The following is a 14,916-nucleotide window of genomic DNA, read 5'->3' as shown; positions in this document are numbered from 1 at the left end:
GGTCTTGATTGCCCTTGTTGGGTCGGTTTCCGCCGCTTCTCCTGCTTCCAAGCCTACGTCTGGCGACTCACTCGCCCCCGCACCCGGTGGTGCTAGTTCGATCGGAGCTGCTGCAGGCGGCGGCCCAGCCGGTTCTCCTTCTTCTCTTGCTTCCGCTCCTAGTCCTAGCAGTGATGCCACCGCCGTGCTCGATGTCTCGGCGATCGGAGGAGTCGGAGCAGCCGTCGTTGCCGGATACTTTATGTTTTAAATTCGTTTAAGAATGCCATAGCTTTTCTCATTTTGATATGAGAAGAAAGCTTTATTAATCATGTTGAGATTTACAAAAATTGTTTTTCGTCAGTAAATAAATGGGATGGATTGGTGCTTGCTGAAAATAAAGTATTTTCTTATCAAGTTTTATTTTAATTATATCACGCTAGAATTACTCATTTTAGTTTCTAAAATAGTCCCTAATGATATTTGAGAAATTCAAACTTTTGAAAAAGAATCAAAATAGTCCCTAAAGATATTTTTAATCCAGTGTAATCCTTGAACTGAGAAGAAAAAATCAGCCCGGTTCTTTGACTAATGAAAACCTTCGTTGATTGTTATACAGTTGATATGATAATTCAGAGTACTGATATGGCGATCTGTAATATTGATGTAATAGTTCATGCAACTTATATGAGCACAAAGGCGTCAAATATATGTTACATTCCAAAGAATTCTAAAAACAAATGAATTTACACTAATAGGATATTGATAATTGATTTGTGAATCATAGAATACAAACTCAAACATTATAATATAATTGAAATCCTGTGATAATAGTTAAACAAGTAGAGTAAACTTCGAAAAGTTCAGTAAAGTAGCCGAGACATAAATAAAATGTAACACCCTGCACCAGTACGACAGACAGTAGACCAATGAGAGTGACACACAAAACCACCAGAGTGGCTAATCAACAAATTTCCTTATCATACTCACTTGAAATTAAAGCTTCATGTGTAAATACTTGCACTAAAATAAAAATAAAATTCATGTAAAAATAGTTTACAATTGGGAGCTCCCACAATTACAAAATAAATCAAAATATACAGACCATGTATTTAAAATAATTTACGACTCAAATTTACAAAATAGAGCTTTGGATATACATGCCCTTTAGAAATTTGAGACATACACTACTCTGTTGTTTGGTCTAGGTTTCTTCTAGTCAAAAAGGTCTTCTACTGATCTTCACCTAATATGCGCAAGGAAACAAATTTCAAACGCTAAGCTAATTAGCTCAGTGCCACACTAACAACTAAAATATACTAACAGAGGGTACATTTACAACATGCTTTAATAACCGAAAACAATATCATGCATCATCAATACAACATTTGTGAGTATCGTTGCGATACTCACTCTCTACGCTATGATAGACATCATAGTGTGGTTGAAGGATTTTTGCTTCTCGGAGTTCACGCACCCCTCTAGTCTATCGAGGATGTGGCCCCCGAAATCACTGCATTGGACACCACACCCCCAACTAGTCCACCTCTTGCGAGTGTCGGACCTTGCGACCTAGCTTGTTAGTTTTAAGTGACGTGTATCCTACCTATGGATATCTGGACTGTATCTATACTTTCAACACCCTAAACTAGAGGAACTCAGGTGTTCGAATTATTTCCCGAACATCAACCAAGAGTTTTATCTGTTAGATAGAGTAGCATGGATGATGGATCTTAATAAATGAATTTAGCAAAGATTTCCCACATAACAAAATCATTGCAGAAGAAATTAGCATTCATTGAGGTCAAATTCAATCCAAAAAACTTGGGTCTCGGTTCCTATCCTCATAGTCCACCACCCCTGATTTAAAGACCATCACAGTTCACATTCAAACCTGTGAGCAATCCTATAAACATACAAATATAGTCTGTTAGTCCCACCAAGCTCTAAATAGCTTTGATCGGGACAAGTCTTGTTTTGCAAGATGGTCCTCGAAGACATCCCCCTCTCTTGGAACGTAAACCAACTCCACCTTCGGCGTTTGTCTTGACAACCTATCAATCTCGTTGAAAAGATCCCACCATCGCCAAGGCCGCAGTGATAGATTTCCGATCCAATTCAACGCTACCCGAGAATCTAATTCAACGATCAAGCTCAGTTTTTCAGACCATCCGGTTTCCTCGAATATCACCACCCGGTTTCCCACAAATTGGCTTACGAATTCATATTCTTGGCCGGAATTTTTGGTTTAAAAGCATTTAGGTCTTTATCAGTTTACATTTAAGGTAAAATAGACTTTTGTCTTCCCAAATTTTTAGATTAAATATATAATAAGTCGTTACTATGTTGAAATTAAGTACCTTACTCCTCCTAATATTTAATCTTGATACCGTCCATGTGCCTACGGTTCATGCAATCCCTAGTCATTTTAGAAAATTTAACCACGTAAAAGAAATAACAGGAACCCGAAATTTAATGCAGTTCACTCATGCAATCTATTTTTGCAATGGTGAAGCTTATAAATGCATGATGAGAATAGAATAGTAAAACCAACAAGCAGTGATTCTCTATTGTTAAAGACAACAACTCTAGAGAAAAACTGCATTTCACCACCACCAATCTGTTCTCTTTTTGATTCTCTTCAACAAACATCCAAGACCAAATGGCTCGCCAAATTGCTGTTGTTGTTGTTGCTTTGGTCTTGATTGCCCTTGTTGGGTTGGTTTCCGCCGCTTCTCCGGCTTCCAAGCCTAAGTCCGGCGACTCAGCCGCCCCCGCACCCGGTGCTGCTGCTTCAATCGGAGCTGCTGCAGGCGGTAGCGTTGCCGGTTCTCCTTCATCCCTTGCTTCTGCTCCTAGTCCTAGCAGCGATGCCACCGCCGCGCTTGATGTCTCGGCTATCGGAGGAGTCGGAGCAGCCATCGTTGCCGGCTACTTTATGTTTTAAATACGTTTGAAAATGGGAATGCTTTTCTCATTTTGGTATGAGAAGAAGTGACATTTGTTAATCATGTTATGATTTACACAAATTGTTGTTCATCAATAAATAAATGGGATGGATTGGTGCATTCTAAAAATAAAGTATTTTCTTATTATGTTTTGTTCTAATTATATCACTCCAGAATTATTCGTATTAGTTTCTTGTTTAATGTTAAGCAATGTGTTGAATGATACGATGCAACAATAACCAAAGACTTCTTTGCTCGCATGTGAAATTTGTATGCAAACAAAATTTAAGAGTTAAAATAGTATTTTGAATAAAGTTCAAGGATCAACTCAATAATTAACCATTTTTACTAATGTATCATGTTATTAAACTAACTAGAGTTAACAAATCAATAAACAAAATAAAACAAAATTTGCTCCTCCCGATGCTTCTAGTCACGCTTCCAATCCCGACGGCGGTGCCATTCTGAAAGTTTCGACGGTTGTCGTCGGAGCAGCCGATGTTGCCGGTTACCTTATACTTTAAATGCGTTCAAGAATGTAACCGGCTTGTTTAGTTTTGTATAGAGAAAAAAAATACCATTTTTCAATTATTTTTGAGTTGTGTAATTTGATTTTTTTGGAATGAAAAATTAATCGATGAAGGCATTCCCACTAAACATTTAGTATAATATAGTACACTGTAAATTATGTGTTTAGTATCTAAACTATCATTTTGATTCGTTTTAGTGCATAAACTTTCAATTTTTTTAAAACTATATCTAAAGTTGAGTTTTTTTCATTTTAGTATCCCGTTCAAAATTTAACATTAAATTTTGATTTTTTTTTTGAAAATTTAGATACTAAGATGGACCACAATTGATAGTTTAGGTACTAAAAGCATTAACTTTTTAATAGCGGGGTACTAAAAAAAATAAAAACTAAACGTTAGGTATGATTTCAAAAAAATGAAAGTTTAGATACTAAAATAGATCAAAACCAATAGTTTATGTACTAAATGCATAATTTGCCCATTATTTGTAGGGAAATAAGAGGGTAAAACCTTAAACATTTGAAACTATGAGATCAATTAACAACAAATAATGGTTGTGATAAAGATAATATATTATAACAATAAAATAGTTCTTTGATAATTAGAAAATTGTAAGAATTAGATCAGAAAATATAATAGATATATGATATTATGAGCCTTGATTCAATCCAGAAATGTAACAATTTATATTTTATTTAATCGTAAATCAGATCAGAAATGTTATATTTGACAGTAAGAACGGTAATAAACGAATCATAATTTAACATTTAATAAAAAAATCCATGTGAATAATCAAAGTGAAAGGACCAATTTATAAAATATATCAATAATGTAGGCAAACATGCAAACTAGATTCAAATACAGGTATTAATAATAATTTGACCAATTTCAGAAGCATGCATCGAAACTATCTCAAAGGTACCAATGCTCTTAGACAACTATTAATACCTTAAGAAGATTCGATTCGATTCAATTCGATTTAAAGTTTGGAACTTCCGAAAAGTAACATTTTAATTTAAAGTATTGTTGTTATAAAATTTATCGATACTTTTTTTTATTTAACTAAAGTAATTATAAAATAGTATTTATTTTAAATACTCTCAACCATTTGATAATAAAAGCTCAATCACTCTGCTACAGCCGCTGATGCTCGAACCCGTGACCTCTAACAACAACAACGATTTATTTAACCGCTGAAATAAGTTAGTTCATGAAGATTGATACATAACGTGAATATTGATAACTTTTCTTGATCTTCAAGATTTTTATAATTTAAATTTATTATCAAACGTACCCCTTTTTAGTACAAATGATGCCAACACTTTTACCTAATCACTTTTGACTAAACAAAGATTAGCATTAGGGTGATTAATGAGTTGAGCAGTTCAAACTCGACTCTGTCAAAACTAGATAAAAACTCGACTCGGATAGATTCAACTCGAGACCTTAACGAGTTGAGTCGAGCAAATTCTAACTCGACTCGATAAGTTCGCGAGCAACTCATTAATTGTTTTTTATATAATTCTTTAGTAGATGTCTTAAAAAATATTTTATACACTCTAAAATCAAAACTTATTTGTTATTTTAATGTATTTGTGGATTTTACTTTGGAGTTTAGACTTTAAAATTACTTCATACACTCTTTTGATAAGTTTTTTTGTTAAATTTATATTTATGTTTATATTAAGTTCTATATAGTATTAGTAGATTTTACCTATTGTAACGCCCCGGATACCGGGTTAGTAGTTCGAGTCAACCTGAAACCTAAAGTTTGAGCCTAAAGAACCCTATAAGATAGTTGGACCAAGATTAGTGTTAGTGGGCTTGAGTTTGGGCCTAAGAGTTTTAATAAGGGGTGATGAGTTTTGTATGAAATAGGAGTTTAGGGGATAAAAGTGTAGTTTTCCCCTTGATTGTTTTGAAAGCTAAAAACCCCTCCTTAAATTATGTTTTTCATGTGAACCGCCCCCTTACTTAGCTCACCAAAATACTTTTCCCATCTTATCCTCTTTCTCTTTTCTTCATCCTTTCTAAAGTCTGAAACTCAAAGAAATTAAAATCTAGTTGGATCAATCCAAGGTAAGATTATTAACCCTCATCCTTCTAGCTTCATTTTGAGCTCCATTTCACAAGTTTTTAAGCATTGAACAAAAAATGGGTTTGGAGAGGTTTATGGGAATCAATGGATTCTAGTTATGACTTGGGTGGATTTGGGTTATAGGGAGTTTATTTAGATTGTACCCAACAATCAATTTTGGGCAAAAAAGTCAGTTTTTTAAGGGAATTAGACTCCAGGTACCCCAACACTTCAATATATCATCAAATAAGACTACAAGTGAGAACATTAAGGATGTTTAATCACAGTTAGAAACAAGATTAATTAGGGTGACATAAAACTAGCCTTGATTGATGCTCGAGAAATAATCAGGACACCTAAGTTCCTTTGGCAAGATTATGTTGTCGAAGTATAGAATCAGTCTAGATATATCCTTAGGTAGTATGTGAGGCACTTTAAGCTGACTAGCTTGGGTGCGAGGTCCGACACTCAAGGAGTGAGCTAGTCGAGGGTGTTGACCAATGCATGAATTTTAGGCACTATCCTTAGTAGACTAGAGGGGTGTGTGAGCTTCGAGATCCTGAACTCTCAGCCGCACCATGATATCTACTATAGATTAGAGAGTGCAGTATACGAGGATACTCTTAATTGCAGTTTATCAGTTAGCTTGAGCATGACACGGACACTTTTAGTATGACTTAGTTGTTAGTGTGGCACTGGGCTAGTTAGCTCAGCGTTTAAAATTTGTTTCCTTATGCAGGTTATTCGAGGAGCAGTCCGAGGACCTTTTTGTCAACAGTGGTCCAGATCAAACTAGTGCGGAGTACGTCTCGAGTTCATCTTTATAGGGCATGTATATTGGTAAACCATGTTTTGTATATTCAAAATTGTAACTTATTTTAAACGGTGGTATGTATGATTTGAATTATTATTTTTGAGAGCTCTTGATGTAAACTATTCTGTTTAAATTGTGTTTGATTTATCTTAACATGAATATTACAAATGGTTGTTTTAAATGGAAAGTTAAAAGGAAATTTTTTTGCTAGTCACTCTAGTGGTTCCGTATAGCATTTTTTATTGGTCGACTATGTGTCGTACTGGTCTAGGATGTTACACCTATAGTTAAAAAATAAGGTAAATATTTCAGTGAGTTTACCGAATAATGAGGCGAGCAATGAGCATCGAGCTTAACGAGTAATGAGCTTAATCAGCAACGAACTTAACGAGCAACGAATCAAACAACAAGTTTTCTTAACGAGCATGAGTCGAGCAAAATTTTAACGAGCTTAACGATCAACGAGCCGAGTTGAGCAACAAAATTTTTTAATGAGCACGAGTCGAGCACTACCCAACTCGCGATCGACTTGCTCGAAGGTCATGAATGTTTTTTAAGGTAAATTATGCATTTAGTACACAAAACTATTAGTTTTGGTCCGACTATTAGTTTTTGTCCATTTTTGTACCTAAACTTTCAATTTTTTTCAAAACCATACTTAAAGTTTAATTTTTTGTTTCATTTTAGCATCTTACCGTCAAAAACTTTAGTTTTTGTTTCATTTTAGAGCATCGTTCAAAATTTAACGTTAAATTTTGAAAATATTAAAATTTAGGTAGTAAAACGGACCAAAATTGATAGTTTAGGTGTTAAATGTGTAATTTATCCTTTTTTTATATAAATCTATGGCGAATGCAATATAAATTATATTTGTTCAAAGATTTAATCATTTGACAATGAACACTCACACCTCTTACATATATTGTACCTAAACTATAAACTTTAAGAGATAACAAGTATTTTAACCACTAAAATATTATTTTACACAACATTTGCATACTATTTCATAAGGCATTAGCAACCATGCTACAAATACTCAAAAAAAAAACTGAATTGATAGGAAGTTAGAAAAAAGCATGCATGATTTTTCGTTTGAATAACAGACCTTAAATTAGAATTTTAATTGTTATATAAACCTTGGAACTCTTCTTTTCTTGGATAGTGTGGTGATTCTCTCGTCTTAATAAAATAAATCCTAGAGAATAACCGCATTTTTTTTTCTTGCTAATAAAAGAATGGCACGCCAAATCGTTGTTATTGCTTTGATCTTGGTTGCTTTCGTGGGTTTGGTTTCTGCTGCCCCCCATGCTTCTGATTCCAAGGCTAGCTCTTCGCAAGCCCCCGCACCTGGCGGTGCTAGCGCTGCCGTCCATCCTAATTCTCCGCCTTCTGAAGGTTCTGCTCCTGCTCCCGTTCCCAGCGGTGGTACCACTTTGAAAGTTTCAACACTTGTTGGACTTGGAGCGGCCGCCGTTACCGGCTACCTTCTGGTTTAAAACGTTTAACAATGTAATAACATTTTATTATTATTTTTAACTTGAAAAAATTACATTAAAATTTTGTCAAATTTATTTTATTAATAAAGAAATGAAATGAGGTATGCGTTTTCAGATGAGTTTTTTTTAATTTCTTCATTCATTCATTAATTTAGTTTTTTTAGAATTCTTATATAATTTTAAATAAGTTTTTTTTAATAAATTTTAAAGATAAATAAATTTTAGTAAGTCAAATATTATTATGTCAAAATAACTTAACGTTTGTATGAAGAATTAACTTTTCTACCATTTCAATAATTAATCTCAGCCATATCAATCTGGATTGGTTGTATTCTTTAATATTTTTCCATTTAATTACTATGAGATAATATTTATTTATAATCATTGATAATACACATATAAACTGTTCGAATTCTTTATCTAAAAAAAACCCTTTAACCACTTAATGAATTCTTAAAATTTGAACAATTTAGGGTCTCTTTAAATGCCCATATTAATTACCTCCTATTTTATTAACTTGTTTATAAAGAAAATTATAACAAACTAAACAAAAATTAAAAAAAACACACACACACAAATAATCTTAATCATTGTACCTATAATTCCTGGGCAATTTTCAGTAATTATTAAACTTTCAAAATAAAATTGTAACCATATTAAAACCATATGTATATAAATTTAAATTAAATAATATTATTTCTTTTTTAATAGAATAATATTATTTTTAAACCACTCAAATTGGTCAAACATTTATATTTAGTAAATCAATTTAAGTAAAAGATTTAGCTTCTAACCAGCTTGCAGTGTTGTACGGAAAAATGGTATGAATGTTAATGTTACTCATTGCTTCCAAGCCTTCTTCCCTCGGAATTGTTTGCCGGAGCGCAGCCTCTTCTTATTTTTCTCCTGACGAGATCTTTGAGCCTTTGCTTTCTTTGCCGCAAGCGGCATGTACTTCTTGTGTTCTTTCTGCCGGTTGCTTAGACCACCCGTCTGCATTCACAAAACAAATATCAGCGGAATATACAAATGATCCGACTACCGCCATGATTTCGAAGCTTTCTTAGTGCAAACACTCCTCTTACAGGTAAAATTAAGATTTCTAAAACTTCCGCAAGTTGAAAAGCGGAAATTTTAAATCTTATACTTGACTGGTTTTACTAAACTGAGTTGCTAACATCCTGGAAAATTGACCCATAAATTGTTTACCTTATTCTGTTTTATAGCAGTTCGAGCCTGGTACTGTCCTCTATCCTCCCTTCCTGCTTTTACTAATGCCAGTCTTTCCTCCTTGTTAAGCTTGAGTCGAACATGGGCCTGTAAAGAACGCAAAGAACTTTGTGAACACGAGTTGCAAGGAACAGTCCTTCATTGGGGGGGAAAATGTGTTTATTGGTAAAGACGGAGAAGACATACTTCAAGCTTCGAAGGATCCACTCGTTTGAAACTCAGTTGATCAGAACTCGGAATCTTAAACCCTTGTTGAGCCAAAGCAGTTTTTGCTTCCTTCTTAGCCTGATAAGATAAACGAAGAACCATCCAAAAAATATGAGTTTTCCATGTCCCATCTTGTGCAACAAATTATATATTTCATAGAAAGCGTACGAAATAGAACAGAAAAATAATGGAAGAACACACCTAAGGCATCAACTAGGGATGAGATCTGTTAGAACAAAATCAACATACCTTAAGTTTCTTGATCTTTTGGAAATGCTGGTCGGAGAGAATACCATCTGCTAAGTCTGATGAACCACTCATCTTTGCTTCTGCCAACTTTTTTAAAGCTCGAAGACTAGTATCAGCAGTAATAAGTTGACCCTTGAAATCATACAATTTTCTCTTTCTTGTCTTTTCCTTTGTATCTTCATTCCCACCATCTCCGGCACTGTCATCTGGTTTTGAAGAATCACCAACTTCTTCATAGTAATTATCCTCTTCGGCATCCAACTCCTCAGTCTCAACCTCATCCTCGTTGGCATCAACACTATCACTCTCATCCTCATCAATACTTCCATTCTCGTCTTCTTCTTCATCAACTATATCCTCATCCTCACTTACACCATCAGTGGTAAACTGGCTTTTCTCATCATCACTGTCTACATTGCCATCATCAGAACTAATAGATGCAGCCTCTTCTCCACTTTCATCATCTTCGCTGCCATCGATATCATAATGTTCCAATAATTCAATGTCAGGAACATTGCTAAGGACATTGACTTCTCCATATGCTTTTGGTTTTGCCTTAGGGTCCACTGGACGGCCACGGTCTTTCTTGACCAACAGTGAAGGGAAAATCTGATAATAAAACAAGTGGAGAATTATGAAGTGAGGGTGCATGAAGACAAAAATGAAAGTATAATATTAGAGAAGTAGGCATGTGCACACAGAATAGTATGACAAAGATATACCTCTCTAAACAAAGTAATGAGTGAGCGAGCTGCAGCTGAAACTGCCTTCTCATGTGACTTCTTATACAATACAAGATCTTGCAGCAAATCTTCATTCATCAACTGGGATCAATAAGCAAATTATTGGCTTAAAAGATTTTAAGCAATGTAACATGCATGAATGAATACACTTACACTAATGAAAAAGTCATATTTTATAGCAATTGATTCACTTTAACAGGAGCACCTAAAATATATCAAACTTTTAACGATATTTAATAGGGTTGATTTTAGGTTGTGTATATGTCTGTGTTGTCCAGGGGATGGCTGAAAGAAGTATTTGTGAGTACATGGGTTCAGAAACCAAATGACAGATATTTACCAATGGCATGCGCAAACATATTTCCCTTATCACATTCAGTCCAACAGCAATTGCCTACAACATCATGAAAATTTTTAATCAATCAGTAAAAAGAAAATTGATTTATAAAGCATCTTTCAAGTAACAAGCAATACCTCTGGGCGTGAACGATCATGTACAAATTGATTTACTATTTGTTTGAAAAGTGGCTCAACTGCATCAGGAGGAACCTGTTTAAACAAAATTCAAATAGGTGGTATGAAACCAGAGAAAGCTAGCTAAAGTAAGAAGGGAAATAAGAAGATAACAGTTAGAATGAAACATTCAAACAATCAAATGGAACACCATACCATATCATGGCAGGCCTGAACTGCTGCTGCAAGTAAATTAGTGATATCTTTCTGATGAGGCTGCAAAGATATCCAGCTCGTCTTAACAAAAGTCTTATGTTTATGATGGAACACTCGAGTGAAGATAGCATACCTGAACATACCTTTGAAGAAAAGGGTAGAAATTTAATAACATCAGGCGGTGAAGGCCAACTGTTCTAGCAATCACTTTCAACACCATCATTTTAACCTGAAGTTAAACAAAGGAGGGAACTCAAAATCAATAAGGCAATTAATATAAGAGTTTAGTAACGGATGAAAGCAAACTACATATAAACCTAACTAAAACTTTCATAACCTGGAGTCAGATGTTCAATTCACAAGAAAATATAAAAACTAAACAGTCAGGTGAAGATAAAGAAAATGAAAAAGGTACAATTTCTACAGAAGGTTGAATCTGTCATAGGAGGTCGGGTAAAATCTGCCAAATTAGAAACATCGGGAACAGCTCACAAGCATTCACCTCAAATCGTTCATTGCAGGTTTGAAGGCGAGAAAATAGTTTTTCTGCAAATCCCTGTGTCGAAAACAGAATTTTAAGCTTTCTAAGAAAAACAATATTACATCAAATGCAATTAATAAAATGTGTGAAAAGGGTAAAACCTGTGCATCTTTTAGATGGTAAAGGGGTGAATAATAGCTATTATTGCTACTTTCTGATGACAGGCGTTGCTGCCTTTTCATGCTACGAATAGCACGCTGTAGTTTTGCTTTCTTTTTCTTCTTGCTAGCAGTTGTACCCTTATGGTGTGCCTGAAAATACAATAAAACCAACCACATATTGTAATCTAAAGAAAACAGGAAGCAGCTACCATTCTTTAAAGAGAAAAAAACCAGACATCAGCCATGCATATGGGTGTGTATTTCAATTACCTAAAACTTATCTGTATCATCATGAACCTAAAAAAGCTAAGGTAAGGCATAGAACCCATGGTAGAATCAAGGAAATTTCACAGAGTTAGCACTAACAGCAAAAGAGCAGTTCAAAGAAAAAAATAATGAATTAGATGATGAAAATAACCTTGTAGGCGGTCTCCTTGTTGATGACAACTTGGGGATTTTTGGCCATTTCATCTTCACTACTTAAAGCATCCATATCCTCATCATCATCTTCAATTTTCTCATAATCAAGAAGAAAAGAGAGCACAGCAATCATTATTCTGCAAAATCAAATACAAACAATTTACTAAGTCTAAAACTCAACAACATAAACAAAAGATTAACCATAGAAAAATCATATATACCTAGAAGATGAATGAAAACATGCCATACAAATTGCATTTGCTGTTCTATCATCAAACCAAACCTTTCTCCGATGAAGCTCGCATAATGTAATAAGTGACCTTTTTGCTTTTGCTTCATCTTCTTGCTATAACAAATATAGGAAATATATTTAAAAAAACCATCATTATAGAACAGAAAATCTCAGATTGAAATGGCATTGTTTAAAGACCTGCAATAAGGCAAACAAGACGTTCTGGAGGGAGCGATTCTGGGCCTCATTCTTATGATTCTTGTTCATTCTTCTAATACTATGAACAACATGAGAAAAGGCCAACTTCCTCAAATTCCTATCATCTAGTGTCTGCAACTCCATGAACAACGCTAGAGTGTCTTTGATATCAATAATCTGCCAAATGCCAAAATTCCATTTTTCAAGTCGAATTCAAAACATCTGAGATTAATTCTCGACAATTTTAAACTTTTTAATATTAATAACAAAAAGAACTAACTAATTTTCTAATTCACCTTCCGGTTAACAAGGAGAATGAGAGCTTGAGTGACGTGGAACCTTAGCCCCGATGGAAGAGTCCTTGCAGATGATTTGAGAAAAGCAGCGAGATCAGAAGGGAACACGCCGAGCTGCTTGGGATAGAACGGCGTGACGTGGGCCAAGAACATTGCGCGGTCGCCGAGGTCCTTGGCCACAGTTGGATCGGCTCCCACAACGCTTATGGAGGAGAAGTTGAGAGCTGCTTGCTGCTGGAAGAGCTCGAGAGCGGAATAGAATTGGCTGCGGATGAGATGGAGCTCCGTTCCATACCCTTCCGGATCAGTTTTCATTTTTGACTGCAGGGACGGAAGGCTAAGCTTCTCGGAGCTCCGACCCGAGGCAGAGAGCGGCTCCGCCGTTCCACTGACCAGCGAAACCATTGCTTGAAATTGATTTCTCCCTTTTCTGTTTCTAGGGCTTTCGGAGATAGTGATAAACCCTAAATTGTACATATTGTTCATAGGTCGACACGCGGCTCTCAAATAACACTTCGTTAGACAATTTTTTTTTTGACTTAATGCTGAAATAAGTGTCCAAACTATACATTTTGTGTCAAATAAGTGTCTATATTTTTTTGTCCTTCCGAGTGTCTAACGTTACAAACGTTAGCAGTTTAGGTGCTCAGGACGTTAACAGCGTTAGTTTTTCCCTTTAAGTGAAACATGTCATAATTTGGTAATTTTAAAAATTTTATATAAATTTAAAAAATAAAATTATATATTTTATAAAAAGAAAGCACATAAATTTCGAAATAACCCTTAAACCATAGCCGAGCACCACCCTTTGACATCAAAGAAGCTCCACTCGACCTCCCATTCCCCCGACGATCAAAAACCCTATGAAATCGTGATCAATTGAAGACCGATCGACGACAAATCAATGTTTTAAATCTCGCAAACCCTAGTATGAAAATTGTGATCCATGCGATTATGATAGTGAATCGACAACATCTACGGCGGCATATAACTAGGATGATGGCAAGGACTACGTCAATGACGGTGGTCGTGGCCGTAGAGGAGGACAACGACGAATTAAGGTTAAGATTTGGGCCTTCGGGGTTATTTTATAATATAAGAAAAATTAAGGTTTTTTTATAAATATAATAATATTTTTACGATTTTTTTTTAAAAAGAAATTTCAAAATTAACAGGTTATGACACGTGTTATTAATGGAAAAAACTAATGTCGTTGACGGCTCGAGTACCTAAAGTACTAACGTTTGTAACGTTAGGCACCCGGTTTGGCCAAAAAAATGTATACACTTATTTAACACAAAAGATATAATTTAGACACTTATTTGGGCATTAAGCTTTTTTTCACATAACTATTTTAGAATTTATGTTATAGTCATTAAATTTTAATCCATTTTCATTATATTTATTACCGTTAAAAAGAATAAGATGTGGCACGTCAAAAATTTTAGGGTGGTCACCGTAAATGTTAAGTTTTTGACTAATTGATCAATTTCAATTATGAAAAGATTATATTTGACCAAAATATTAACATAATTTGATTTTAAGTTTATTTGATGGTTAATAGTATCATACTATAATTTTTTTTTTACTTTTGGACAGAAGTTGAAGAAATTGTAATATTTTTTTAACAAGTTTGAACCAAAAAAGAATGATAAAAAAGAAGAAAATTAGTTTGATAATTTTTTCGACCAACAATTTCGTTGAACGATAATAAAAAATAAGGCTTAAATATAAAATAAGTGTCCAAACTATATAATTTTTCACGAATAGGTGTCTAAAATATTTTTACTTATTATGGTGCTCAACGATATAAACTTTACCATTTTAGGTGTTCGGGCCATCAGTGACGGTAATTTCCTCCGTTAAATGACATGTGTCACGATCTAGTATTTTGAAATTTTTATTTAAAAAATAAAAAGTATATTTAAAAAACCCCAAAATTTTTAAAAAACTTGAAAACCTCCCCCAAACTTTAAAAATCCTAAATATAGTCCCTACAACGTGCTCGCTGTCACCTGTTGATGTCATTGTTGTCGACTAGACTTCCAACTGGACATGCCTCCACCGAAGACCTATTCTCTGATGAGCAATCGCCATAAAAGTGACGAAATCAACCCCGAAAATACCCCGTCGAACGAGATAAAACAACTACCATCGCAAAGACCACAACGACTCCACAGCAATGA

At 34.6% G+C, this 14,916-nt stretch overlaps 1 protein-coding gene across 1 annotated transcript; it reads right to left on the bottom strand.

The window, feature by feature from the left end:
- Nucleotides 1-8,633: 8,633 nt before the first annotated feature.
- On the bottom strand, nt 8,634-13,165 carry LOC120211547 (protein SDA1 homolog). Its single transcript, XM_039210058.1, has 15 exons — nt 12,731-13,165; nt 12,435-12,611; nt 12,226-12,350; nt 12,003-12,141; nt 11,585-11,734; nt 11,445-11,498; nt 11,076-11,171; nt 10,943-11,002; nt 10,748-10,822; nt 10,614-10,667; nt 10,253-10,354; nt 9,531-10,139; nt 9,261-9,359; nt 9,054-9,161; nt 8,634-8,837 (listed from the first exon to the last, which is right to left on the bottom strand). Exons 1-15 carry the CDS (start codon nt 13,133-13,135, stop codon nt 8,685-8,687), a joined length of 2,406 nt encoding a protein of 801 aa, XP_039065989.1. The 5' UTR covers nt 13,136-13,165; the 3' UTR covers nt 8,634-8,684.
- Between the last annotated feature and the right edge of the window lie 1,751 nt (nt 13,166-14,916).

Source organism: Hibiscus syriacus, unplaced genomic scaffold (assembly GCF_006381635.1).
Source record: "Hibiscus syriacus cultivar Baekdansim isolate YM2019G1 unplaced genomic scaffold, ASM638163v2 tig00109972_pilon, whole genome shotgun sequence".
In the NCBI taxonomy this organism is placed as follows: Eukaryota; Viridiplantae; Streptophyta; class Magnoliopsida; order Malvales; family Malvaceae; genus Hibiscus; species Hibiscus syriacus.
Note: the sequence above shows the minus strand (reverse complement) of the source record. Positions and strands in the feature narration are given on the sequence as shown.

Excerpts from the sequence above, each read along its gene's own strand:
- LOC120211547 (XM_039210058.1), bottom strand. The coding sequence starts at position 13,135 with ATGGTTTCGCTGGTCAGTGGAACGGCGGAGCCGCTCTCTGCCTCGGGT. Across the intron at positions 10,355-10,613 it reads TATGTTTGCGCATGCCATTG|TTGATGAATGAAGATTTGCT; the intron begins GTAAATATCTGT and ends TATTGATCCCAG. Across the intron at positions 10,140-10,252 it reads TCATTACTTTGTTTAGAGAG|ATTTTCCCTTCACTGTTGGT; the intron begins GTATATCTTTGT and ends TTTTATTATCAG.